This window comes from Sorex araneus, chromosome 5 (assembly GCF_027595985.1).
Source record: "Sorex araneus isolate mSorAra2 chromosome 5, mSorAra2.pri, whole genome shotgun sequence".
NCBI classification, from domain to species: domain Eukaryota; kingdom Metazoa; phylum Chordata; class Mammalia; order Eulipotyphla; family Soricidae; genus Sorex; species Sorex araneus.
The window spans coordinates 98,173,147-98,200,698 of record NC_073306.1 but is presented as its reverse complement, the minus strand read 5'-3'; the positions used below and the strand labels follow the sequence as shown (position 1 = coordinate 98,200,698).

General features: G+C 44.9%; 2 protein-coding genes across 18 annotated transcripts in view; one reads left to right on the top strand and one right to left on the bottom strand.

Annotated features, from left to right (window-relative positions):
* The window catches only part of NCOR1 (nuclear receptor corepressor 1), a 208,997-nt gene extending 204,526 nt beyond the window's left edge, over nucleotides 1-4,471 (bottom strand). For 12 of the 15 annotated variants that reach the window (XM_055137986.1, XM_055137989.1, XM_055137995.1 and 9 more), the window contains exon 1: nucleotides 4,299-4,470. The gene's annotated coding sequence lies outside the window, so the exon portion shown is untranslated. Of the gene's footprint in view, nucleotides 1-4,040; nucleotides 4,057-4,298 lie in introns of those variants that run through there. The other 3 variants (XM_055137996.1, XM_055137997.1, XM_055137988.1) reach the window with 2 other exon arrangements.
* A 189-nt stretch (nucleotides 4,472-4,660) lies between these two features.
* PIGL (phosphatidylinositol glycan anchor biosynthesis class L) overlaps nucleotides 4,661-27,552 on the top strand; it is an 80,624-nt gene continuing 57,732 nt past the window's right edge. For all 3 annotated transcript variants that reach the window (XM_055140190.1, XM_055140188.1, XM_004616303.2), the window contains exons 1-2: nucleotides 4,661-5,638; nucleotides 17,793-17,892. In XM_055140190.1, coding sequence (XP_054996165.1) covers nucleotides 5,395-5,638; nucleotides 17,793-17,892 — 344 coding nt within the window. In that variant the 5' untranslated portion in view covers nucleotides 4,661-5,394. The remainder of the gene's footprint in view (nucleotides 5,639-17,792; nucleotides 17,893-27,552) is intronic.

Below are 27,552 nucleotides of genomic sequence, written 5' to 3'. Positions count from 1 at the left end.
TTTTTAAAAAAGTAGCTTAAGAAGCCAGGCATATGGGTTAAAGAGAGCACATCTAATAAGTGTAAGGTCTTATGTAATCCCCTGGATTGGCATGGACTGAAGAGCACTACAGGGACTAGACCTGGTGACCAAACACCAGTCTATGGCCCCCGAAACAACTAAGAACAACAAAAGATATTAAATTTGAACTGGGAATATAATTCAGTGGTAGAACACAAGCTTTGCATGGACGAAATCCTGAGTCCTATCCCGGGCTCCCCTTCAAGTCCCCCCACCATAAAAATTTTTTTGTTTTGTTTCAGGGCCACACCCAGTGGTGCCCAAGGTTTACTCCTGGCTCTATTCTCAGCGATCACTCCTGGCAGTGCTTAGAAAGCCATGTGGGGTACTCCAACCCAAGTCGACCATGCGCAAGGCAAGCTAGCACCCTGCCCACTATCTCTCTGGCCAAGGATGTGAAACTCAATGTCTAAGTTAAATAAACCATCTCTCATTACCCATCCACCCCATTTTTCACTTTAAGTAATTGTCAACCATTATACTGAATCTCCTAAGGAATACATAAGGTTAATTTTGCTACATTAGATATCAAAATACTGGTATCTGCAACTGCCCATTTAGAATGTTAGGCAGATCAATTTCTGTGACTCTCAGCTCATTCACCAGGAAAACAAGACTATGACTTTACATAATTCTACAAATCATTCACTTTTTGGGGGGTGGTGCTCAGGGCTTGCTCCTGGCTCTGAACTGACAGACCACTCCTGGTGGGGGTTCAGGGAACCACATATAGAGCGCAAGGGATTGAACCAGGCTGAGTTGGCCACATGCAAGACACGAACCCTATGTGCTGTACCATCTCCCAGCCCCAATTTAGATTTTTTTTTAGTCACGTTTAAGTAAAATGAATAACACACATGAGAGAATTAAACTGAACAACTCCGTAGAACATTCACCATGGCTTTGTATGGTCTCACTTTCAAACCCAGAGAACAAAAATAAAACAAAAATGTTGCATTTGCCAACTATCCAAGCAAATTATAATCACACAGCTTCCAAGGAAGGAAAAAAATAGTAGAACAATAAAAATGTCCAACAAAAACCACCACCAAAGAATATAAAAAAAAGTGATTTACAAAGTGTTATTGCTATACAAATAATGAATAACATAATAAGGATTTGGGGAGGGATGTTGTTTGGGATTACACCTGGTGATGCTCAGGGATACTCCCTGGCTCTGCACTCAGGAATTACCCCTGGTGGTACCTGGGACCATATGGCATGGCAAGGATCAAACACAGGTAGGCTGCATGCAAGACAAGCACCCTACCCACTGTACTATCTCTCCAGTCCCTTAATACAAACTTTTCATAGGTTTTCTTTTTCTTCTTCTTTTTTTGGCTTTTTGGGTCATACCTAGATCTGATGCTCAGGGGTTACTCCTGGCTCTGCACTCAGGAATTACTCCTGGCATTGGGATCAACTTGCATCAGCCACTTGCATGGCAAACACCCTACTACCACTGTACTGTCAGTCCGGCCAACTTCTCATAGGTTTTTAATACTCCTTGGATACTCCAAAAGAAAAACAAATGTGGGAGGGGTGAGGAAGCATAGAGTGGAGAGGTTTTAACAAACTTTTTTTTTTTTTTTGGGTCACACCCAGCAATGCTCAGGGGTTACTCCTGGCTTTGCACTCAGGAATTACTCCTGGCGGTGCTTGGGGGACCATATGGGATGCCGGGGATCGAACCCGGGTCGGCCGAGTGCAAGGCAAACGCCCTACCCGCTGTGCTATCGCTCCGGCCCAGTTTTAACAAACTTTCTAGTGGAGAGTTATTGATACTTTTGTGGTGTGTGGTAGTATGGTTTGAAAAGTTGCCAGTGGGTATAGTGAAGATTTAAAGAAATGGTGAACCAGTATTCCTGAAACATATACAGTGTTGCAAACTGATTTTTAAATAGAATACTCCTACAGTCCCCCAGAAAAGAAACAAAAGTGGTTTCTTAATTATCTAAGTAAAGATACTTCATGCATAGGGTGTAATATACAAGACAATCCATAGTTAACCCTATTTAACAAAAAAAAAAAAACACATTATCCCCAGCAGGAAGACCAAGCAGCACCACATTCTCAGCCTTCACACCAAACTGCAGGCCTGCTTGCTGAGAACAGCAAGGTGGGGAGGTCCTTCCATCCAAAAATATCAATTTATGATTTATTATTAGTAAATGTTTAATGCACATACTTATTTTTATATACTCGAGATCATGCAAAAATTTTCAGGTGAGAATGAGAAACGGTGATTGGGAAAGCTTAAGAAATCCAGCTCAAGGGGGCTGGAGTGATAGCACAGTGGGAGGGCGCTTGCCTTGCCCGGTAGAACAGCTGACCCACATCCCCCCAAAATACCAAATTCAGAAGGCTTCCCAGGCCAAAAAAAAAAAAAAAAAATTCAGAAGGAGGCCTCAGTTGGAAAAAGTTTGAGAAATAATGCTCTGAGAAGACAAAGAAAGCACAGCTACATAGATATTTCACAGCAAATATCAGATATACTCTAATACACTGCAATGTGAATACATTTTTCTAATTAGAATCCTACTTGTTCAACAAACATTTTCAGTGTCAACATTCTACATAGAAAAGAAAATCCTAGACAGAGCCTTAAAGATAAAATCAGAAAAAGGTCTATTCTGCCCTCAAGAGAAGATAAAAGACAGATACATAAATACCCAAATAAGAGGCAGAAAGTGCAAATTCCATGAAAGATATTCAGATAAGGCATTTCAGGAGTGCAGAGAGAGCTGTAACTACCTCCTAACCCTTTCAATCTGTTTAAAAACAATTTCATAACAATTACTAATCTCTTAGGCTCACAACAACCAAGCCTATTAAAACACCATGTTTCCCTATGATCAGAGGAAAGGAAACTGAAGCATGCAGAAAAGCTGACATTTCAGTATGTCACATAGTTAAAAAAAAAATCAGGAAACTTTGTGTTATATTTTCTCTGGGAAAGCAGATTAACATATGGCAAATCTCTTGTAAAAATTAAGGATTTGAGTATGACAACTAATTACATCCTTCTGTGTGCACGTATTATTTACATAGTATGTTAACTCTGACTCCTGTGAACAGGTGCACTTAAAGCAAAGACAAAGCAACCGTGTACTATAGATATTAAAATAAAGTTCCACTGATTTTAACAGAGAAAGAAAATAAGAGATATTTCTTTCTCCAACAACTTATTTCTTCGCAATTTTTACTCATCTCTAAATAAGATTTTATACTGATCTACCCTCGAGCTTAGAAAATTCGGCTCATCACATATATTTATGAAAGGACACAGGAAAAATCTTAAAAAGCTATTAAAATTAAATAATGACATCAACTCATCAGTTATCCAAGGGGAAAATTACACGACTGAACAGCAAACAGCTACTGATCAAGATACGTTGAGTGAAAATCCCAGGCCTTGTTGCTCTCTGCAAACTGCCGTGTTTCGCCTCACAGGACTCCCTCTTCAAGATTCGCATCAAGAAATGTGGCTTTCGATATACCTTGTATCTGCTACAGGTGAACACACTAATCCCAAAGGCGAGAACTGCCCCGACCACTCCTCTCCAGGCCAGCTCTGCCTGGGAGGCACCGGGTCACACAGCACCGGAGAAAGGAAACTGACACTTCCTGGGCAAACACTTCTCATCAATCTCACTCACACCCACACCTTCAATACCCGACTACACCCGACCTGGTAAACCTGCAGAATTCCGTCTCTGTGCCCGCAGGCTGATCTCTCAAGCTCCTTCCCCGGGTAGGTGCGCCGCCCGGCTCCGCGCACTGCCGCACACAGCACAGCCGGAGCCCAGGCTTCCGACGCGGCCCCCACCCGCTGCCCACCCTCGCCGGGACTCCCCGTCGCGCCAGGCTCGGGAAGGTGAACTACTTCGCTCCACGCACTGGCAGGGCTGTCACCCTCCCTCCGCCGCCTCACGGCCCCAGGCCGGCCCCCGGGTCCGCCCCGAGAGCGCGGGCCGCACCTGCGCCGGCCGCCCGGCCCGGCCCCGGGCTCCGCACGCCTGGGCCCCCCGGGCGTCTCCGCGCCGCCGGCCGGCCGCAGCCCCTTCGTCGTCCGCCTCCCCCGCCGCGTCCGGCCGCCGGCCCGGCTTCCTCGCCGCGCAGAGCCGGCCCGAGGCGCAGAGGCCCGGCCGCCGGGGCGGGTCCCGCGCGGCGAGCAGCCGCCCCGACCGCGGCGCGCCGGGCCCGAGGCCGGGGATGCGGGCGCCCGGCCTACTCACCTGGAGCTGGCGGGGCGCGGGGACCGGTGCCCCCTCCCCGGCCGGAGGCGCGGACGCGGCCCGCGGCGCGCGGCCGGAGCCGGGAGCCTGGCTGGGCGCGGCGGGCAGGGCGCTCACTCGGGCCGCCGCCGCCGCGGCTGCTGCTCCGCCACCCCGGCCGCCATCTTGCCTCAACCCCTCTCGCACCCCCCCTCCAGCCCGGCGGCCGGCCGAGGCGGCTCCGGCGGCGGCTCCTCCTCCTTCCGGAGGGCTGGGAGCGCGGCTCCCTCCCGGGCCGCGCGCGGCTGGCGCCTCGGCGGGCCGTGGCGTGCCCGCGGCCGGGGTCCCTGGCGGCGTCTCCGGCCGGCGCGGCGAGCCCGAGCCGCGGGCCGGAGCCAGCGCGCCGCCATCGCGCCCGCAGCGCGGCGCCCCGCCAGCTGCCCGCCGCCCGCCGCCGGGCTCGGGCTCGGGCTCCCGGGCCGGGCTCCGTGGCACCGGCTGAGCAGGTCTGTCCGTGCGCCCGGCCCCTCATCGACTGTCACTCGGCAGGGGCGCCTGCGACCGCCTGCCTCCGCCGTGCTCTTCTCCTGCAATGGGCGCCTGAATCCTCGTAACCGTAAAAACGGGTCCTTTTCCTTTAGAGACGCTAGAGCTCCAGGTCCCAACTCTTAGAGGGTAAACAGAGCCACTGTATCATCTGTGTGTGGGGCGGGCTGGCCGTCAAAAGGACGGAAAAGTCCGGTTTCTAAGAAATGGGTTCCTGGCTAGGAGGGCGCCTAGCTAGATGTGAAGACTCCTTTCGAAACGCGTCTTTGGGCTCCTTCGTACTGTGGGGGGTCAGGCTGGGGAACGGGGCGGCCAAGGTCCGGCTGGGACGCGAGCAGGCACGAGGCTCCTAGGACGCGGCACTACGGGGGACAGTTCGGCCGCGACGTGCAGGAAGCCGTCTGGAAGCCCAGGACGGACGCCGGCCGCGCCGGGGCCGGGGACGAGGCCGGGGCGGCGGGGTGGCGGGAGCGACCGCCTAGCGGAACGCAGTTTCCGCCGGCGCCGCTTTCCCTCCGGAGCCGGGTCCGAGCACCTTCCCGGCGCGCAGGCGCAGACGCTCCGGGGGCGCATGGCCGTGCTGGAGCTTCTGGCTGGGGCGGCGGTGGCGGCCGCGGCCGTGGCGTGGGGCTTGTTCTGGGTGTGGGGCTCCTCAGAGCGAACCCGGAGTCGGGAGCAGGCGGGCCTGCGGGGAGGCGGCCGCCGGGCCCTGCTGGTAATCGCACACCCCGACGACGAAGCCATGTTCTTCGCTCCCACGGTGTTGGGCTTGGGTCGCGGGGGCCACCGGCTGTCCCTACTCTGCTTCTCCACAGGTAAGAGGCTGAAGGCGGGGCTCACCTATCTCGGGAGCCGCCTAGAGTGCCGGGGTGCCCGGCTGGAAGCGGGAGCGGCTGGCTTTGCAGAGGAGCTGGAGCTGTGTGTGGTTTGCGCACGCCGCCCCGCGAGCAGCACCCAAGAGTACGAGCGAACTGCTCGCGTATTGCCACTCTGCGCCTCCCTCGTCAGTGCTGTCTGCCACTGTACTTCATATTCTTGGAGGCTTTTTTATTTGCAGAGGGTTAATGGATTTACTATAGTACACCCAACAGTATCTGTTGTGTCGTGTCTACGCAGCGCTTAATGTTTTATTTCTAATGGCAGCAAAGCTCCTTTTACTACTTTCAAAATGTATTTCTGGGGCTGGAGCGATAGCACAGCGGGTAGGGCGTTTGCCTTGCACGCGGTCGACCCTCGGTTCGATTCACAGCATCCCATATGGTCCCCCAGCACCGCCAGAAGTAACCCCTGTGTGTCACCGGGTGTGACCCAAAAAGCAAAAAAAAATAAATGTAGAAGCCAGGAAAATGGCATGTGTCAAATTGAAAGTATAGAGTAGAAAATCATTTTATGGAAGACTTTAAGTTCAATCCTACCCAAACTTTCAAAGATTAAATTCCCTCCCAAGTGGGAGGAAGGGGAGAGCATGTAGGTACAGCAGGTAGGACTCTTGCCTCCACGAAGCCGACCCAGTTTGATCCCCAGCAGCATGTAGAGTTCCCGGAGCCCCGCCAGGAGTAAGATCTGAGCTCCGCCGGGTGTGTCCCCTGTCCCCCAAAATATATACATATAGGGAAGAATATCAGACGCGAGAAAAAGAATTGACCTTGGTACTGGATTATAGTGATAACTGCATAACTGTATAAGCAGTTCACTTGAACTCTGTGTGTGCATGTGTATATAGAGTGAATTTTATGTAAAAATTACACCGCAATAAATTTTTTCTGTCGTCTCTGACTTCTTTCCTGTTTGTGTGTCCTACCAACTCATTTTCTGATAAATTTTTAACAACCTGAGGACACCAGATAGTGACATAAAACAATAGGAACTCATTCCTGTTGTAAATGAAAGATTTACACCTTAGGAGGTAGTAAGTTTAGCATCTTCTTACCATATTAAATATACTCTTTTTGTTGTTGTTGTTGAAGTAAAATAGATTTTATTTGCCGGGTTTTAGGATTGGGAGGAGGGAGGGAAAATGAGAGTAAAGTGGGCTTCTCTACAGGCAGGAAGAGCCCCTACACTCACCCCAGCACTAGATAGAAATGAGAGTACACATCTCAGGAGGGGAGATGAGGGCCCGAATGTGCTGGGCCACATGGTTGCAAGCACACATGGGCTCGGGCAGTGTATGTGCCCAATATTAAACATACGCTTAGGGGCTGGAGCAATAGCACGGTGGGTAGGGCTTTCGTCTTGCATTTCATATGGTGCCCTGAGCACTGCCAGGAGTAATTCCTGAGTGCATGAGCCAGGAGTAACCCCAGTGCATCGCCAGTTCTGACCCAAAAAGCAAAAAAATAAAAAATAAATATATGCTTATCGTACCATCCAACAATTCCTTGGTACTTACACAAAGAAATTGAAAACATGTCCACACTAAAAGATGTTTACGGTCCAAACATTATGGATAATGTTTTGTATTATCCATAATTGCCAAAATTTGGAAGCAAACAAGACAAATTTCAGTGACAAATCCGGACAGTCGAAGAGCACCAAATAGAAATGAACTGTCGAGTCATGAACATAGAATAACATAGGTATTCTGCTAAAAAAGAAGCCAATCAAAAAGCCAAACCATCTGTTTTTATATGATTCCAACTAAACACTTCCAGAAAAGGCAAAGAAACAGCTAAAAAAAAGTCAATGATACACACCGGTTCTGAATAGGAAGAACAATGGATAGATAAAGCACAGGATATTTCAGTCAATGAAAATCACTAGGAGGTGTAATGAAGAATAAGTCACCTGACTTAGCATTGGCCAGAACATCTACTTATGTAAATTTTTATTGTCTAAACTTCCTCCCAGCCTAGTGGCTGGGTTCCTGGTTAAGTGTCCAGAGAGACAACCTGAGGTAGAGATCCTGTTACTATCCTACATTACCTAATCTTAAATATCATGCAGTATTACTTTCAAGACGTTCTTTTTGTTAAGGCAGTCAAAGATGAGACCAAGGTTCAAGAAGGAAAAGACCACCTCTTGATTGGGAGGAGCAAGGTACAGATGTAACTAAAAATATGGCTGAGCTTTAATTTTCTGGGTTTTTATTTTAGGTCATATCCATAACTGCTTTGGGGCTACTCTCAGGTCAGGCGACCTTGCAATGGTGGGTATCTAACCTGGGCCTCCCACCGTTAGCCATTACCTTGGGAAGGCTCTGTCATTCTTTGATGTTCTCTGTGTTTGTGCTCAGTCTTTATCTTCTATTCAGACTTGAAGTGGCCAGGCACAAGTAGATACATTCAAGGCTCCCTGACTTCACCACTGACCTACCTCTCTAGTCTCTTGGTGTTTGCCTTAATGTTTGAGGCTGAAAAAAAATATTTCTTAATTTTCTACTAATTCAGCCATACATTCTAAAACATGCTTTTCTTTTATGTCCTGTGTTGAAATATTGGTTGCAGAGAGGCTTATTCTTACCTGTTTATTATTTCTGACCCAATATATGGGACTTTAAAAAAAAAATGTGATCTTAGGGCTGGAGCAGTAGCACAGCTGGTAGGGCATTTGCCTTGCATGCGGCTGACCCGGGTTCAATTCCCAGTATCCCATATGGTCCCCTGAGCACTGCCAGGGGAATTTCTGAGTGCAGAGCTAGGAGTAACCCCTGTGCATCGCAAGTTGTGACCCCCCCAAAAAAAAATTGTGATCCTAAGTGTTGCTATGTTCTATTTAGAATGAAATAAATTAGTAATTTTGGACAGGAATGTATTTTAGTAATAGAGTACCTGCTTTCTATGTATAAGGCCCTGAATTCAGATACACACATACACACACACACACACACACACACACACACACACACACACACATACACAAAGAATTGTTTAAGAAAGTTACAGATGTTTCATGACACAAAGTTTTCGTATCAACAGTCATACTTAATAAATATTTATGTAAACTTAGAGAAAGATAGTCTTCTCTACAATTTAGATTGGTAGGCTTTTCATATGATCACTTCAACCAAAGATAATCACTGTATCATTGTCATACCGTTGATCATCGATTTGCTCAAGCAGGCCCAGTAAAATCTCCATTTGTCCTAACCCTGAGATTTTAGCAGCCTCTCTTTACTCATCCTTCCCAATAGTATAATAATATAATAATGGTGCCTCATTAGAGGCTCTTCAGGGTCAGGGGAATGAGACCCATCATTGTTACTGTATTTGGCATATGAATACACCATGGGGCGCTTTCCAGGCTCTCCCCCATGCGGGCAGTAAACTCTCGGTAGCTTGCCAGGTTCTCCAAGAGGGAGAACTAGGCTATCAGATATCCCTTGACTTCCAGGAGCTTGGTTTTTTAGTCTCTGGATGTTGGCCGTTGATGGGATTACACGCCGGAGGCAGTTTCTGGGTGTGACTGCATAGCTACTGGAAAACGAGAAATCTGGGTGGAAGAGGCCCAGTCCCGATCCAAGCAGCCTTGGAGGACCCTCGGCCCCGGGTCCTGCACACCTGGGTTCCTCAGCCGGTTCCTTCATGAAGATAATATAAACATCAAATGACTGAAAACTGCCCATTCATAAAATTTGATTCATTGGTATATTAACTGGTTCATAATAATTTTTTGCACTTCTAAATATATATAGTCTTACTTTAAAAAATATAATCCACAAAGGCCTAGGGAGTTACCTTAAAGGATAGAGCTTGAGGACCAAAGTTTAATCCCTGAGCACCACCAGTTGTGTCCCTGACTCTCTCCATCGCTGCTGGGCCTGAGAAGCACCAGGGTCTAGCTCTGAGCGATTAGACCCACATTACTGGCTGAGTATTCATGGAAGTGGCCCTCAGCCACTCAAGCACCACGAGCTAATCAACAGAAAAATAACATATTTTGAAGAGTTCAGTATTGGAAATTCCTGTTTTATTGCTCATTGTTGTGTTGGACACTGTTCTCATACACTGCACTCTTCTGATTTGATACAAATGTTCCAATTATTAAGAAAAAGACAGTTTCCGACATACTAGGCCCTGTAATAAGTCACAGATTAGAGAAAGAAATGGAAATTTATATTTCTATTAGTAAAAGCCAGTATCAATGCACTCTTCTCGGAAACTGAAAAAAATACAATATGGGTATATTGGTTGACAATAGCATATGAAAGTGTTTCTTGATCTTGGCTAAACAGATATGCTTAGTAGTTTTTCATTTAATGATTTCTTCTGTAATGGTAAGGAGGGAGGGGTCTCCCAAGAATTCCTCAGAAACCACAGGTAGCTACTTCTGACAATGCATGGCCCAGCTGTGCAGGCCTGATAGTTCAATGCTTAGGCCTGGCACTTCAATACTGCTTAGATGTAGTAATACTGAGGGCCTCCTAGGCTACACCTGGCAGTGCTGGGGGTACCACACAGTACTGGAGCTACAACTCAAGACTTTATGCATGCTGGGCATGCACTGTAGCTCTTTGAGTTACCTCCCCAGCCCTCAAAACTTATTTTACTTATTTATTTTGCTTTTTGGGTTACAGCCAGTGATACTCAGGGGTTACTCCTGGCTCTGCGCTCAGGAATTACCCCTGGCAGTGCTTGGGGGACCATGTGGAATGCCGGGGATTGAACCCAGGTTGGCTGTGTGCAAGGCAAATGCCCTACCCACTGTACTATTGCTCCGGCCTCTCAAAACTTATTTTAACCCAAACTTTTTATTACTGTAGTGCTTAAGAGTAAACAGGGCTGATCCAGAGCGACAGCACAGCAGGTACGGCTCTTGACTTGCATGTAACAGACCCGGCTTCAATTCTCAGCATCTCATTTGAACACTGCCCAGAGCAATCCCTGAGCACAGAGCCAGGAGTAAACCCTGAGCACTGCCAGGTGTGAGCCAATATCAACAACAAAAATGGTCACCAGAGCTACCTGAAGGTGGTGGGTATCCATGCTAGGGTGGTGATTAAATCCAGAGCAATATGGAAGGTATATGTTCTACCACTTTATCCATGGCTCTAGAACCCTGTTTAAATAATATTAAAGACAATTTCTGTTTTACGATGATAACTCATAATTGAAATGTTTTTTTACATGCAATTCTAATTATTTTGGTTTTGTTTTGAGGCTTCAAAATAAACCACCACCCTAGTGGTGCTTAGGGCTTACTCCTGACTGTGTGCAGGGATCACTCCTTACAGGGATAAGGAAACCATTGTGGTGCCAGAAATTCAAACCAGTGTTTCGGTTGATCTACCTGCATGCAAAGCAAGCCCTTTATCTCCTGTACTATCTCTCCCCCCAGAATTTTTTTATTCCAAACATAAATGCTACCACATATTCCTTCCCTCCCAACCCCGACCCTGGAAAATAGTGCTCTATTTTCTGTTGCTGTGGATTTGGTTATTTGAAGTACTTCAACTAAGTGGAATCATATAATACATGTCTAACTTAATTTACTTAACATGTTTTCAAAGTTCATCCATGGTAGCATGCATCAGAACTTCCTTGTTTTGTTTTGTTTTGTGGCCACATAGGTCATGCTCAGGAGCCACTCCCACTTTGGTGCTCCCAGAAATGTGGTGGAGGACATCAAACCAGGACCTCCTGCATGCAAAGCATCCACTCTAGCCCTTTATCTATCTCACAACCAGATCTTTAGTCCCTTGTTTGTTTGTGTGTTTGTTTGCAAGCCACCCCTGAAGTGTTCAGAAGACTATATGGGGTGTCAGGGAGCAAAAAACTTTTCCCACTGTACTGTATCTCCAGCCCCAAAACTCCATTCCTTTTTAAGACTGAATAATACCTCATTGTATAAGCCATATTTTGTTTATCCACTCATCTAATTTTGAACGTTTAGATTGTTTTGATTGTGAGTAATGCTGTGAATGTGGATACACAAGTATCTGAGTCCCTATTTTGCTTTATTTTTAAGAAATCTTTATATCATTTTGTTTTGTTTTGGGCTCCAGTAGTGCATTGGGCCTCCAGCACTACACCCAGTGATGTTGGGGATCAAACCTGTACCCCCAGACATGCAAAACAAGCATTCTAGTCCTTTGAGTTCTCTCTCTGGCTCCTTAAGACCCTGTTTTAAATTATCTTTGGTATATAACTAGGAGTAAAATTGCTGAGTTATGTGTTTAATTTTATATTTAAATTTTTGAGGATTCACCAAAATGTTTTCCACGGGGGCTTGCTCAAAGAGCTGGAACATCTGCTTTGTACCCAAGAGTCCTGGATTCCATTCCCAGCTATCCCTGGTGCTGCAGGGAGTGACCCCAGAGCACTGCAGGGTGTAACCCAAAATATTCTCCAAAAAAAATTTCTCCACAGCAACTATGTCATTTCATCTTCCCACTAGTGTTGCATGAGAGTTATAATTTCTTCACATCCTCGCCTACACTTGTAATGTTCCATTTTTGTTTTGCTTTAGTTTTCTGATTTCTAATTTTTTCCCTGGTAGGTGTGAAATGCTAGCTCGTTGTGATTTTGACTTGCATTTCCCTAATGACAGTGATCACTGTATCACTGTCATCCCATTGCTCATCCCATTTGCTCGAGCGGGCACCAGTAACATCTCCATTGTGAAACTTGTTAATGTTTTTGGCATATCAAATATGCCACGGGTAGCTTGCCAGGCTCTGCCGTGTGGGCGGGATACTCTCGGTAGCTTGCTGGGCTCTCCGAGAGGGGCGGAAGAATTGAACCCGGGTCGGCCACATGCAAGGCAAACGCCCTACCCGCTGTGCTATTGTTCCAGTCCCAATGACAATGATACTGAGATCTTTTTATGTACTTGTTGACTGCCCTAAAACCAAAGAACTTTTTTTTAATTTTAATAAAAAGAGAAGTACTGAAGTACTGAAGCTTTTTTCACTGCCCTAAAGTAATCTTGCACATCCCGACCTGGAATGTGTCAGTTAAGAGCTGCTAAGGAGGGGCCGAAGAGATAGTACAGTGGTTAGGGCATTTACTTTCCATACAGCTGGTCCAGATACGAACCTCAACACCCAATATGGTCCCCCTGTTCCCGCCTAGGTGATTACTAAGTGCAAAACCCCTGACCATTGCCAGATGGGGGAGGGGAGGAGGGAAAAGCTGCCAAAGGGGGCTGCAGCGATAGTACAGTGTGTCGGGCACTTGCTTTGCATACAGCTGACCAGAGTTTGATCCCTGGCACCATATATGGTCTCCTGAGCCCCATCAGGAGTAACCCCCAGGGTGCAGAGCCTGAAGTAAGCGCTGAGCACAGCTGGGTGTGGCCCCAAAAATATAAGGGAACAAAAGCTGCTAAAGAATCTTAGATACTTACTCTCTTGAAATAATTAAAGTTTCATCAAATAGTGAAGATTTGGTGGGCTGGAGTGATAGTACAACAAGCAGGTAGGGCATTTTGCCTTGCATGCAGCCAACCCATGTTCGATCCCCAGCATTTTATATGTTCCCTCAAGCACTGCCAGGATTAATTCCTGAGTGTAGAGCCAGGAGAAACCCCTGAGCACCGCTGGTGTGACCTCAAAACACAAAACAAAGATTTTTTTTTTTAATGCTCTATGGTTTTGACTTCCTAACATCCTTAAAGTTTCTTAATTCAGGAATTAAGAGTCCGAGAGATAGCTCAGTGGGCCAGTGGACTGGATTTGCACAAAGGATGTGTAGGTCTGATCCTTGGCACTACATGGTCACCAAAACACCACAGAGGGCAAACCCCTTGCAAGCAACAAGGCAGGACTAACCCCTGAGCAAGGAAGAGGGGAAAGAGGGGGGAGTGAAGGAGGGAGGGAAGAAGGAAGGAAGGAAGGAAGGAAGGAAGGAAGGAAGGAAGGAAGGAAGGAAGGAAGGAAGGAAGGAAGGAAGGAAGGAAGGAAGGGAGGGAGGGAGGGAGGGAGGGAGGGAAGGAGGGAGGGTTTGGGGGGGCTGTAGAGATAGTGCTGCAAGTAGGGTGCTTGCCTTTACAGCTGACCCAAGTTCAGTCCCTGAGCACAAAGCCAGGATAAACCCGGAGTATCTCCATTTGTAACCCCAAAACAAGTAAGAATATAAGGTTCCTTAGTTCATACACAAAACAATAAACCAGCTCCCTAAATACATTAGAATCAATTTTAAGTAGTTTCTCAGACAATAAGCCCCTTAACTTAGGAACACATAAATAGTGCAAATTAGAGTTTATCATCAAGATCTAGTAACCTTTAAACAATTTGGGAGAGGGTATATACATGGATTTGGGAGGAACTTAAAATATAATGTCCATTCACAAACTGATAATAATCTCTACTTTTAAAAAAAGATAACACAAGTCAGTCTTCATGAGGACAATTAAAAATGGGCCAGGGCCAAAAGGCACATGAAAAAGTACTCTGCATCACTAATCATCAGAGAGATGCAGATCAAAACAACCATGAGATACCACCTCACACCACAGAGACTGGCACACATCCAAAAGAACAAAAGCAACCACTGTTGGAGAGGATGTGGGGAGAAAGGGACCCTTCTACACTGCTGGTGGGAATGCCGACTAGTTCAGCCCTTTTGGAAAACAATATGGACGATTCTCAAAAAACTAGAGGTTGAGCTCCCATTTGACCCAGCAATACCACTGCTGGGAATATATCCCAGAGAAGCAAAAAAGTATAGTCAAAATGACATCTGCACTTATATGTTCATCGCAGCACTGTTTACAATAGCCAGAATCTGGAAAAAACCCGAGTGCCCTAGAACAGATGACTGGTTGAAGAAACTCTGGTACATCTATACAATGGAATACTATGCAGCTGTTAGAAAAAATGAGGTCATGAAGTTTGCATATAAGTGGATCAGCATGGAAAGTATCATGCTAAGTGAAATGAGTCAGAAAGAGAGAGACAGACATAGAAAGATTGCACTCATCTGTGGAATATAGAATAATAGACTAGGAGTCTAACACCCAAGAATAGTAGAAATAAGTACTAGGAGGTTGACTCCATGGCTTGGAGGCTGGTCTCATTCTGGGCAACTCAGAGAAGGGAACACCAAGTAAAATGTGGTCGGAGGTCATGCGGGGGAGGTGTGACACGTGCCGAATGTAGACTAGAGACTGAACGCAATGGCCACTCAACACCTTTATTGCAAACTACAACACCTAATCAGAGAGAGAGAACGAAAGGGAATACCCTGCCATAGTGGCAGTTTGGGGTGGGGGGAAACACTGGGTTTACTGGTGGTGGAGAATGGGCACTGGTGAAGGGATGGGTTCTTGAATTTTGTATGGGGGAAACATGAGCACAAAAATGTATAAATCTGTAACTGTACCCTCACGGTGATTCACTAATTAAAAATTAAAAATTAATAAATAAATAAATAATAAATAAAAATGGGCCAGGGAGATAGCTTAGCAGTCAATGGCACATGCTTTGCTGAGCCAGGCCCTGAGTTTGATAAGGTGCCAGGCAGCCTCTCAGCACCTCTGGGTGTGGCCCTAGAGGCCCCTGAGTATTGCTCAGCGTTGCCCTGGTGGCCCCCAGCACCCAAAGGCTTGAGCATTTCTCTGCATTTCAGGCCCCAGCCTTGACCCCCAATTAGTGCAGGGGCCTAGCGACCACTCCCAGTTGCCTTTGTATTTTGGGGAGTGACCACCAGGCCTCTACCTCACTGCTGCAGAGACACCTAGTCTCCTAACATTAAATCTATTATCTGGTGATTGGGGGTTAGTCTTTTTGTGGTGGTTGGGGACATTGCGGGGGAGGAATAAGCAGTTATTAGTTGGAGAGTTGAATTAAGGGATGCATTAGCTAAACTAACTGTTCACAAATTTATTTGGCTGCTACCCACGTTTGCAGAGGGAAAAAAATTACTCAGCACCCCTAATTGTACCGAGGGCTACTACGCCCCACCTCATTCCAGCCCTGATTCACACTTCCTCAGGGTGGTCTCTTAAACTTTGGGAAGCAATGAACTAAATCATTGTTTGTGATAAGTACTAATTTAAATGGTACCAAAATGTCACACCCTGCCATTTGGAAGAAGACAAAGGATTTGTACATATCAGAACTCTTCTTAGGAAGTATAGTATATGTAATGGGAAATAAAGACTATGTAAGCAATTTAAGGGGTACAGATCATTTGGGATGCTAACATGGTTAATATCCCTCAGGATCAATAAAGTAGCTGGTAGAAAAATCTTGAAAAAAATATTTTTTGTGTGGATGACGGCTAGATATTTTTCCTAGAAAACCCAGGACTAGCAGTTTCTTCTTATAAATACTGCTCCCTTCCTTTTTCCCTCTGAGAGGCCTCAGTGGCAGCAGTTTAGACAGATGTAACCAAGATTAAGACTCAGAGACCTGGTAAAAAGAAGGAGTTGTTCCAACCGCCGGATCACGTGAAATTGGAGCGGGCCCAGCTGTGTGTCACCAAAGTAGTAGGCAGCGTGGCAGCCAAGCACTCTCGCATCCAAATGTTCTCAAGTCCATCACCCGTATGTATTGTCACTAGAATTAACCAAACTCAGAGACAGAACCTAAGAAAATTCTACAAGGGTGTATGGGAGCCGTAATACAGCAGATAGGGCATTTGCCTATGTTCATTGCCCTGTTCCATTCTCAGAATCCCACATGGTCCCCCGAGCACCACCATGAGTGATTCCTGAATGCACCCCAAGAGTAACCCTGAGCATCACTGGGTGTGAAAACAAACAGAAAAAAAGGAAACAAAATTCTATAAAGGCAAGAAGTATAAACCCCAATGAAGCACACTCTCTGGGAAAAATAAATAAAATGAGGGTTGGGGGAGATATACTATGATTCTTGGTGGTGGAATATGTGCACTGGTGAAGGGATGGGTGTTCGAGCATTGTATAACTGAGACTTAAGCCTGAAAGCTTTGTAACTTTCCACATGGTGATTCAATAAAAAAATAATAATTAAAAAAAATTAATAAGATAAAATAGGGCCTGAAGAAATAGTCAAGTGGGTAGGGCACTTGCCTTGCACGACCACTTGGGTTTGATCCCAGCATACCTTATGGTCCCTAATAACCATCTGGAGTGGTGAACTTTGCCGTGTGTAGCGCCAAAAAAAAATTGGGGGCTGACGATATGAACTAAGCAGGACCCCGTCCACGGCACTTCATCCCCCAGCACCAATGGGTGTGACTCAAAAGCAAAATGAAGACATGTGTAACAGATATGCCAGCATGATCAGTAAAGGCTTTAGAGCTATATTGTTTTCCTTTATACCCCACCTGTTCTGTGTGATTATACAAGAGTTAGTCCTAAATCAGTTTTTTGGAGCTGGGGTGGAGAAGCACACCCAGCAGTCCTCAGGGACTATCCCTTACTTTGTGCTAGGAGTGACCTCCTGAGGTACTCAGGGGATCATTTGTGGTGCCAGTAATCCAACCTGAGTCAGCTGTATGCAAGGAAATCACCATAACCCCTGTACTATCATTCCAGACCATCAGTTTAACTATTAAACCAGAGCTCATCACGGTATATCATGCTGTCTGCATCATATAACTGGAATGCAGACAGGCAGGCAGACGCATGACAGAAGATCAGTGTGTTCCAAAGTGGGCAGTGTTATGGGGGCAGGGACCTGGACTAATCACCTGCAGCAGTTAGATGCAGATGGAGGTCTTTCTGTGTTTTTGCCGGAGAGATTGTACATTCAGTAGGGTACTGCCTTGTACCTGGCCAAATCAGTTTCTATCCCCATATGGTCCCCTGAGCACCACCAGAATCATTTTTTGAGCACAGAGCCAGGAGTAAGACTTGAGCTCCACCAGGTACACTGAGTAGTTTTTTTTTTTTTTTTCTGAGAAGACAATAGTAGACTAAATAAGTCCAAACCTCTCTGTTAAGATTTGCATTGCTGGTAACTCTACTCTCTAACCTCATATTGTGTCTTTTTCAACTTTTTATCATAACTGCAAGTCTTTTAGGCAATTTAAATTCTATAGGGAACAAGGTTAGTATAAGTGAATAGTTATATTTCCACTACCATATCTGTTTTTTCCTTAGGAAATTACTACAATCAAGGGAAGATTCGTAAGAAAGAACTTATGCAGAGCTGTGAGGTTTTGGGGATTCCACCCTCCGGTGTGATGATTATTGACAACAGGTGATTTCTCTTTTAATAATGTAGAAATTCATTGACAATAAGTATGAGCATTAAAAATACTACCCCCAAAAAAGTTAATGTGGGTGAATAAGAATGTTGTATTTGAGAAATCTATTTAAAATAGTTTTACATTTAATTTCAAACAAAATGTTTTCTGCTTTTGATCAGATTTTGTATTTTAAGATAGCTACTTAAGATTTTAAGATTACTTAAAAAAAATACAAAATTTCAAAATTATATGAGTATAACGAACAGAATTGTCCCATTTGCCTGTTACCTAAACCTAATAAATAACAAGTCTTTCCTATACTATCCCCACTTAACCATTGTGTGGATGTGTGCACATGTAGGTTCTTTAAACCCTTTGTATTTAGAGTACTCCTCTCTCTGAAGAAGATGGACGTTTATTCTGGACCATAATGCCTATGAAATCATGATTATTGACACATCTCACAAAATTAACAGCAACAACAATTTCTTGGTGTCCTCCAACACCCAGTTCGTACTGAAATTGACTCAAAAATAGTTGCAGCTGGTCTATTTAAGTCAAGTTCTAATCAAGGGCTGCGCTTTATAGTTGCTGATATTCTTCACTTACTGGCAGGGGCCAGTCATTTATTTACTTCCCTCCATTGTGTCTTTGGTTGTTTAAAATACTGTGATCATCACAGAGGATGGCATAAAATGCACACATTTTGAATTGTCTGTCTGCTTTCTCATGGTACTGTGTGTTGTATGTATGTGTGTATGTTGGATTTTAGACCACACCTTGGGGTTTGGGATTACTTCTACCTTTTTGCTCAGAGGTCACTCCTAGGAGTACTCAGGTGACCATGCAGTGTTGATTAGGACTTGAACCCAGGCCTCCTGCATGCAAAGCATGCAGCTCTAGTCTATTGAGCCATCTTCCCAACCTTTTCATCCATATTTCTGTTTGTTTGTTTGTTTGTTTGTTTGTTTTGGGTCACACCCAGCAATGCTCAGGGTTACTCCTGGCTCTACACTCAAGAATTACTCTTGGCAGTGCACAGAGGGCCATATGGGATGCCTGGGATCAAACCTGGGTCACCTGCATCCAAGGCAAATTCCCTACCCAGTGTACTATCACTCTAGCCCATACTCCATATTTCTTAAAAATTGAAAATTAACCTAACTCCTGGAAGGCAGGAATGCTGCATAAATTATACTATGTACTTCAGATTGTATTGTTTCTAAAAACACATTCTCTGTTATACAATCACTTGTTGATTCTAAAGATTGGTCATTGAGTTCATGTGGCAGAAACTACTTTCATCATGTTAAAAACCCAGATCAGGGGCTGGAGCGATAGCACAGCGGGTAGGGCGTTTGCCTTGCACGCAGCCGACCCGGGTTCGATCCCCAGCATCCCATATGGTCCCCTGAGCACTGCCAGGAGTAACTCCTGAGCACAAAGCCAGGAGTAACCCCTGTGCATCGCCGGGTGAGACCCAAAAAGAAAAAAAAAAAAACCCAGATCAATCTTTCATGTAATCTATTCTTATTTATTACACATCATTAATCTAGAAGTTACAAAATGGTATGTTTCTAAATACTTTTTTTTTTTCTTTTTGGGTCACACCCGGCCATGCACAGAAGTTACTTCTGGCTCTGTACTCAGGAATTATTCCTGGCGGTGCTCAGGGGACCATATAGGATGCTGTGATTCAAACCCGGGTCGGCTGCGTGCAAGGCAAATGCCCTACCCGCTGTGCTATCGCTCCAGCCCCTAAATACTTTCTAAATGTATTGTAGTTCTTCTGTGAAGTAGAACTTTTCCTATTTAGTTACCTAGTTACCTTACTACATAGTTTTCCTTACTAAATAATTTTCCTATTTAGTTACCTTAATATATATAATTTTATCCAAAAAGATAATATAAATGCTATTCTTTTTATTATGTTTATCATTTTGAGAATAAGGAGTTTTATACCCTACATACTTTCAGTGGGTGATCCATTATTTGTTTCTGAGGTAAGAGAAGGCACTTTTTATTTCAATAGGAACTTAAGAGATAGTAGAAGGGTTAAGGTATGTCCCTTGCATGTGACCAACCTTGATGTAATCCCCAGAACCACAAATTGTCCCTCAAGCACCACAGCATAGTGCCAGGAGTAGCCCTTGAGCACTGTTGAGTGTGTCCCAAGCCCTCCCCAAATTATTTTCATAATTAAAAGAACAATATAATGAGCATTCATTTATCTTTCACGATGGATCAAGCATTTATATCTTGTCATTTTGGCATAACTTATAGTTTTCTTCCCAAGTGATTTATTTCAGGATACTATATTTTAGAACCACACCTGTTCAGGAGTTTCTTTTGGCTCTGTGCTCATGGGTCACTCTTGGTAGTGTTTGGAGATCATATGTGGCACCAGGGATTGAACCGTTGTCAACCGCATTTAAGGCAATTTATAGGATACCAAGGATCGAACCCTGGTTGACTATGTGCAAGGCAAACTTCGACCCACTTTTTTCTTTTTTTCTGGAAGGGTCACACCTGGCAGTGCTCAAGGGTTACTCCTGATGGTGCTCAGCAGACCAAATGGATACCAAGAATCAAACCCAGGTGGTCCACGTGCAATTGGTGCTATTTTGTTTTTTGCCTGAAATATTTATGATGAAAAAATTTTAAGTACTGTGCCACAGGGCTGGAGTGGTAGTACAGCCGGTAGGGCATTTGCCTTGCATGTGGCTGACCCGGGTTCAATTCCTCCGTCCCTCTCAGAGAGCCCAGCAAACTACCCGCCCACACAGCAGAGCCTTGCAAGCTACACTTGGCATATTCGATATGCCAAAAACAGTAACAATAAGTCTTACATGGAGACGTTACTGGTGCCCGCTCAAGCAAATTGATGAACAACTGGGCAATGGTGCTACAGTGCTACTGTGCCACATGCCTTTTTGATAGCATTTTCACACAAGTGTATAGTTTACTGTGTTGTTACTGACCTGCCTGTTAGACTGAAAAATAAATGAGAGGGCTGGAGAGATAATCCAGAGGATAGGGCGCTTGCTTTGCACTCGGGTTTGATCCCTGGCATCTCATGTGATCCCCCAAGCACTGCCAGGAGTAATTCTTGAGTACAGAGTCAGGAGTAACTCCTGAGCATTGTCGGGTGTGGCCCAAAAACAAAACAAAAGGAAACAAAAAATAGAGGTAAATGTTTTTTTTTAAAAAAAAAAAAAACGTATATAGGTTAAGCCAGAATGACAAGATACAACAGCTTGATCTGTGGTGGAAGGTAAATGAGTGTTACATGGTTTGTGAGTATCACAACCTTTTCGGCTTAAAAATCTGTTTCTTACCAGCAATGCAGCTTTTGGAATTTGTTGTCAATTAATTTGTACTCATTTTCCTTTCTTAACTCTTTACTTTTCTATTGTGAGGTAATATGCAAGATATTAATATGGCAACTTAAAACACAGTAAACAGAGTAGAATGTGGTGCTCTTCACCCACTGTGCATTTGTCAAGTTCTATTTGAACCCCAACAACACAAGAACAAAAACAGGCAAGTTCTTTTAAGTATACGGGGAAGAGTTAAAATTATCAGAGAAAACTGAAATAGCAATTTTGCTGGCATATCATGTGATCCCCTGAGCATGGTCAGGAGTAATTCCTGGCATTAGTTCACTCCTAAAAACAAAAAGACAAAAAACAAAATTGTGGCCTGAGAGATAGTATAGCAGGTTAAGCACTTATCTTGCACATGATCAACCCATGTTTGATCTCTGGCACCCCACATGGTTCTCTCCAGACCACCATCAGTCGTGATCCCTGAGTGCAGAGCCAAGAGTAAGCCCTGAGCACTGGCAGGTGTGACCCTAAAACAAAACCTAAACAGCAAAATTTGTGGGCCAGGGAGATAGCTCAGGGGGAAAGGCCTGTACTTTGCATGTGTAAGCACCCTAGTTTGATCCCCAGTGCTGTGTGGCCCTCGGCACTAATGGGGTTGTCCTGGTGGCTCTCACACTGGGCCTGAGCAGTATCACCTTGTTTGGCTCTCGCATTAAATCATTTGCCCTGGTTGGCCAAATAGCACCAGGAATGGCCTCCGGATACCCATGCCCTTCTTTGGATGCCCCTACAAAAAACAATTTGCTCTGCTACTTTTATAGGACAATAGCATAAAGTTCTCTCCAAAGCTCCTCCCCTCCCTCTCTAGGTCCAAGATCACACATGTCCTTGGTTAAGGCACTGCCGAGGAGCTTCCTCTCAGGTCACACTCCAGTCGTCTGTGCTGCTTGTGTGTGTGCTCACTGAGGTTTGCGTTCATGGCTGCAGAACTCACATCTTTTGCTGAAACTCCCCAGTAGGTTCAGAGATTCAGGGCCAGCAGGACATCTGGCCTAAATGCTGTTCAATGGTGAGGTCTTGGGCCCAGTGATGCAGTGCTGCTCAGGTGGGTGGTACCAGGCCTGTCAGGGCTATCCAGGCAGTGTTCAGCAGCCCCAAGCGCTACAGCCAGCAGTGGTTGAGGGGCTATTTGGTCTGGTATATTCATAAACTTCATCCCTTTGTGTTTTTTTTTAATATTTTTTTATTGAGGTACTGTAACTTACAAAGTTATTCATAGCTCCCACCTTTACAATCAGTCAAGACCAAATTCCATATGTATGGTTTACCCAACCTCAGATCTCAACCTTATCACACATCACTCCTGCCTGGGGTCTGGGGCCATATGGGGTGTCAGGGACCGAACCTGGATCAGCCGCATTGCGAGGCAAACGCCGTGACCGCTGTCCTATCACTCTGGCTCCATCCCTTTGGTTTTTTTAAAAAAAAAAAAATTTTTTTAACTGAATCACCATGAGATACAGTTACAAAGCTTTCATGTTTGAGTTTCAATCATACAATGATCGAACACCCATCCCCCACCAGTGCACATTTTCCACCACCAACGTCCCCAGTATCCCTCCCCCTATTCCCCTATTCCTGCCTCTGGCAGACAGTTTCCCTCTTATTCCCTCTCTACTTATGGACATTATGGCTTGCAACACAGGTAATAAGAGGCCATCTTGTTTGGTCCTTTATCTACTTTCAGCACACATCTCCCATCTCGAGCGATCCCTCCAACCATCATTGACTTAGTGATCCCTTCTCTATCCCAGCTGCCTTGCCCTCCAGCTCATAAGGCAGGCTTCCAACTATGGGCAATGTTCCTGGTCCATGTCTCAACTGTCCTTGGGTGTTAGTCTCATATCTCATATGTTGCTTTGTATTCCACAAATGAGTGTGGTCATTCTATGTCTGTCCCTCTCTTTTTTTTTTTTTCTTTTTGGGTCATAGAGATGCACAGGGGTTACTCCTGGCTCTGCACTCAGGAATTACCCCTGGCGGTGCTCAGGGGACCATATGGGATGCTGGGAATCAAACCTGGGTCGGCCACGTGCAAGGCAAACGCCCTACCCGCTGTGCTATCCCTCCAGCCCCCTGTCCCTCTCTTTTTGACTCATTTCACTTAGCATGATACTCTCCATGTCCATCCACTTATAAGCAAATTTCATGACTTTATCTTTCCTAACTGCTGCATAGTATTCCATTGCATAAATGTATCAAAGTTTCTTTAACAGTCTGTTCTTGGGCACTCGGGTTATTTCCAGATTCTGGCTATTGTGAACAGTGCTGCAATGAACATATAGGTGCAGTTGTCATTTCTACTGGTTTTTTTTTTTTTTGCACCCTCAGGATATATTCCCAGTGCTTCATCCCTGTGAGTGAGCTACTTTCCCCTGGAACATCTCGTTAATGACTGTGGTGCTTGCGGGGGGATTCCACTCTTTTTGTTTTGTTTTGTTTTGTTTTGTTTTGTTTTGTACTGGGGCTTGCATTTTTTTGTTGAAGGGCTGTAGTGTCACCAGAAACCACTTGTGACACTAAGGACCTCAGAAAGTGGAGCTGCCAGACTCCCCAAGAGAGCAGACAGGGTCTCCCTCACTGCTTCAGACCTTAGCACTGCCCAGGCAAGCCTGTGAGCCGCTCAGTTTAGCACATGAATTGTGGGACGCACGATTCAGACCTTAACAACAGGCAGTCTCATCTTTCATCTCTCATTTATAGCCCAGAGAAAGCAGATCTTTGGGATTTTAATTCAGGTCAATTTAGATGAATCAAATAGTAGAATCAGGAGAAAGGAAAGTTTTATGGTGGATCTCCATGCATAATAATAATAATAAATATGTTCTAAGCCATTATTGTTCACTGCCCAAAACCATAGTAGAAATATGATCTTACTTAATCCTCTAAAGAATCTGATTACTTTTCCCACGTTATAGACAAGAAGCAGACATAATGAAAGATGAAGCCTTTCTTTCCTTTTTTTTTTTTTTTTTTTGCTTTTGGGGTCACACCTGGCAAGGCTCAGAAGTTACTCTAGGCTCTGCACTCAGAATTACTCCTGGCAGTGCTCAGGGGACCATATGGGATGCTGGGGATTGAACCTGGTGTAGCTGCATGCAAGGCACCCTGCCCGGGTCTTGCTCAAGGTCATGCGCTGGTGGGAAGCAAGAGACCTGCATTTGAACTGAGTCAGCCCATCAGTGCTCACTGCTGTGTCTGCCTCCTCTTCCTGATGTGCACTTTCACAGAGGTCACCTATGTAATTTTTAAAACTAGGGCACAAGAGAGGTTTTATTATCTTTATTTTGTTTCACATAAGGAAACAGAAGCTCAGAGGGCTTGAGAATCCTCTGAAATCACACACTTAATAAATGGCAGCACCAGTACTCAAAACCAGAAAAGAAAACAGAACTGATTCTTGACTTTCAGCAGGAAAGTAGGTCACTCATCACTCCTTCAGAGACCAATGTATATTACAGAGAACATTTACTTGACGTTGTGTGTTCCAGTTCTTTCTTCCCATTGTTCTGAATGCCATTCCCTCATTTCAGGGAGACATTTAGTCAGCAGAGTTCATGCAAGGAAACCCCTTATCTGATCCTTTAAAGAGGGAGAAAAATTTAGTTCCCACGAAAGAAGGCATAATTTCAGTCATTAAGACAACTAAACAGATACTTTGAGTAATTGTACCCACTTCCTTAATATCTTAGAGTTCTGCCAACTTTATGAGTCGCATGTTCCACAGTTGACAAGTGCCTATTAATATCTGGGATGGGCAAAGTACTGAGATTGCTGTTGAAGAAAGAGAAGGACAGCATAAAGATGCAGCAACTGCAAATAGGTGTAAGCATATCATGACTGCTGTGTTGTGGAAAGCTGTTCGGCTGTACATATGTCAAGTGCAGGTCTAGAGGGCAGATCAGAGACTCCCTTAGGGAATAGGAATGGAAAATGTAATCCTTGGATTGGCATTCATCCGTTGCTTTTGTGCTTCTTAATTAGAAAGAGTCCACAGAATTATTTCATTTATATTACAAAACAAAGAAGAAAACACATATACATATATAAATATATATATGGGGTGGACCACACCCAGTGATACTCAGAGGTTACTCCTGGCTCTGTGCTCAGAAATTACTCCTGGGAGTGCTCAGCAAACTATTTGCAATGCCGGGCTTGGAACCCAGGTTGGCCGTGTGCAAGGCAAGCATCTTACCTGCTGCACTATCTTTCCAACCCCTAGTTAATTTATAAAACTATATACACTGTGGGCCAGAAAGGTAGTTCAGCAGGTGGGTGCTTGCCTTGCACTGGATGCAGTTTTGATCCCCTGCACTGCACGACCAGGAGTAAGCCCTGAGCATCATCAATGTGGTCCTCAAACAAAAACAAACTAAAAAGTATATACAGTAGTAGATTTTTTTTAAGAGTATCTGCTATCTAATTAGGGCAAGGGACAGGGATACTTTTTAAATTTTAACTCAACAGAATTCTATACAGTTTGGTGTTTTTAAGGGATATATATCTTATATAATATATATATAATATATATCTTGCCCGCACGACTGGCTGTCTTCCCCGGGGCCCCTCGGAGGGGATGGGCTCCAGCTTCCCTCCCCGCCCCAAGCAGAGCTCCCGGCGGCCGAAGACCACTGGAACCTAGCTACAGCATGCTCAAGGCCCCTCTCCACACGTTCGGACAAGCCTCACGCATAAAAGTACCGGCAGAGGAACCCAGGTGTGTGTAATCCCATCAACGGCCAACATCCAGAGACTTAAAAGCAAGCTCCCAGAAGCGATATCTTATAAGCAATATCTTATAGCCCACTTCTCCCTCTGGGAGAAACTAGCAAGCTACTGAGTTTCCTGCCCACATAGGACAGCCTCGCAAGCTTCCCATGGTGTAATCATATGCTAAAGCCAGTAACAAGCTGGATCTCACTCCCCTGACCCTGAAAGAGCCTCCAGTGTGGTATCGTTGGGAAGGCCAAGTGGAGAGAGGCTTCTAAAATCTCAGGGATAGGATGAATGGAAAGGTTACTGAGCCTGCTCGAGAAATCGACGATCAACGGGATTTTGTGATTCGTGATATATGTATTTAAAGATTACCCATAGAGGGCTGGAGCGATAGCACAGCGGGTAGGGCGTTTGCCTTGCACGCAGCTGACCCGGGTTCGATTCCCAGCATCCCATATGGTCCCCTGAGCACAGCCAGGAGTAATTCCTGAGTGCAAAGCCAAGAGTAACTACTTTGCATTGCCAGGTGTGACCCAAAAAGGAAAAAAAAAAAAACATTACCCACAGTTACCCACAGTGTCAGGATGATAGCTCAAAAAGCTACACAAATGCAGGAGGTCCAAGACTCATCCCCAGACCATGCTGGCAATGATCCCCAAGCACCTCTCCAGAAGTAGAACCAGAGTACTGCTCAGTGTGACCAAAGACAAAACAAAAACAAAAATTACTCCCCCTCATATCTAATAAAACATTCTTCCTTCTCTGTCTACACTATGTGTACTAAATTAGAAATAATTCTGTTTGCTGTTGTTAAATTCAGAACATGCAATGGAATTACTTGAAAAGAGAGAATGCATTTTTATAGATACTGTGGTGTTGTTATAGGGTTCATCTTGTTTTCTGGTACACAGGGGCCTCGGGTCACTCACGGCAGGTGACCTACTGAGCTCCTTCCCAATTCCTGCTTCTATCTCATTCTGAAAGATGAGAAGGAGGGTGGAAGGCCATTGCCTCAAGGACTCTGACAGGAAACAGTGAGGGTTTGAGAGAGACCTGATTATAACAGAAAATACAAAGCAGACCGCCTCCCTACTAGAACCCATTTCTATTAAAGTGTGTTAGACGGTCAGTAACTTCTTGTTTTGCAAAATGTGCAAGGTCTCAAAACTATTAAGCTGTTTGTGGTCAGACATTTATATTTATGGATGCTTTCTATTTATCAATTTGTCACTGATTTACAATTTTGTAGAATTCCAGATTCCATATTCACCTATTATTCACCTATGTGTGTAGGTGTCACTACCTCCACAATAAAAATAAAAAGTAAAGTAAGAGATCTCTATTTCTGTTTTTTTCTTTTTTTTTCCTTTTTTTAAATTTATTTATTTTTAATTAGTGAATCACCGTGAGGGTACAGTTACAGATTTATACAATTTTGTGCTCATGTTTCCCTCATACAAAGTTCAAGAACCCATCCCTTCACCAGTGCCCATTCTCCACCACCAGTAAACCCAGCATCCCTCCTACCCTCCCCAATCCCATCTCCCCCCACCCCACCCTGCC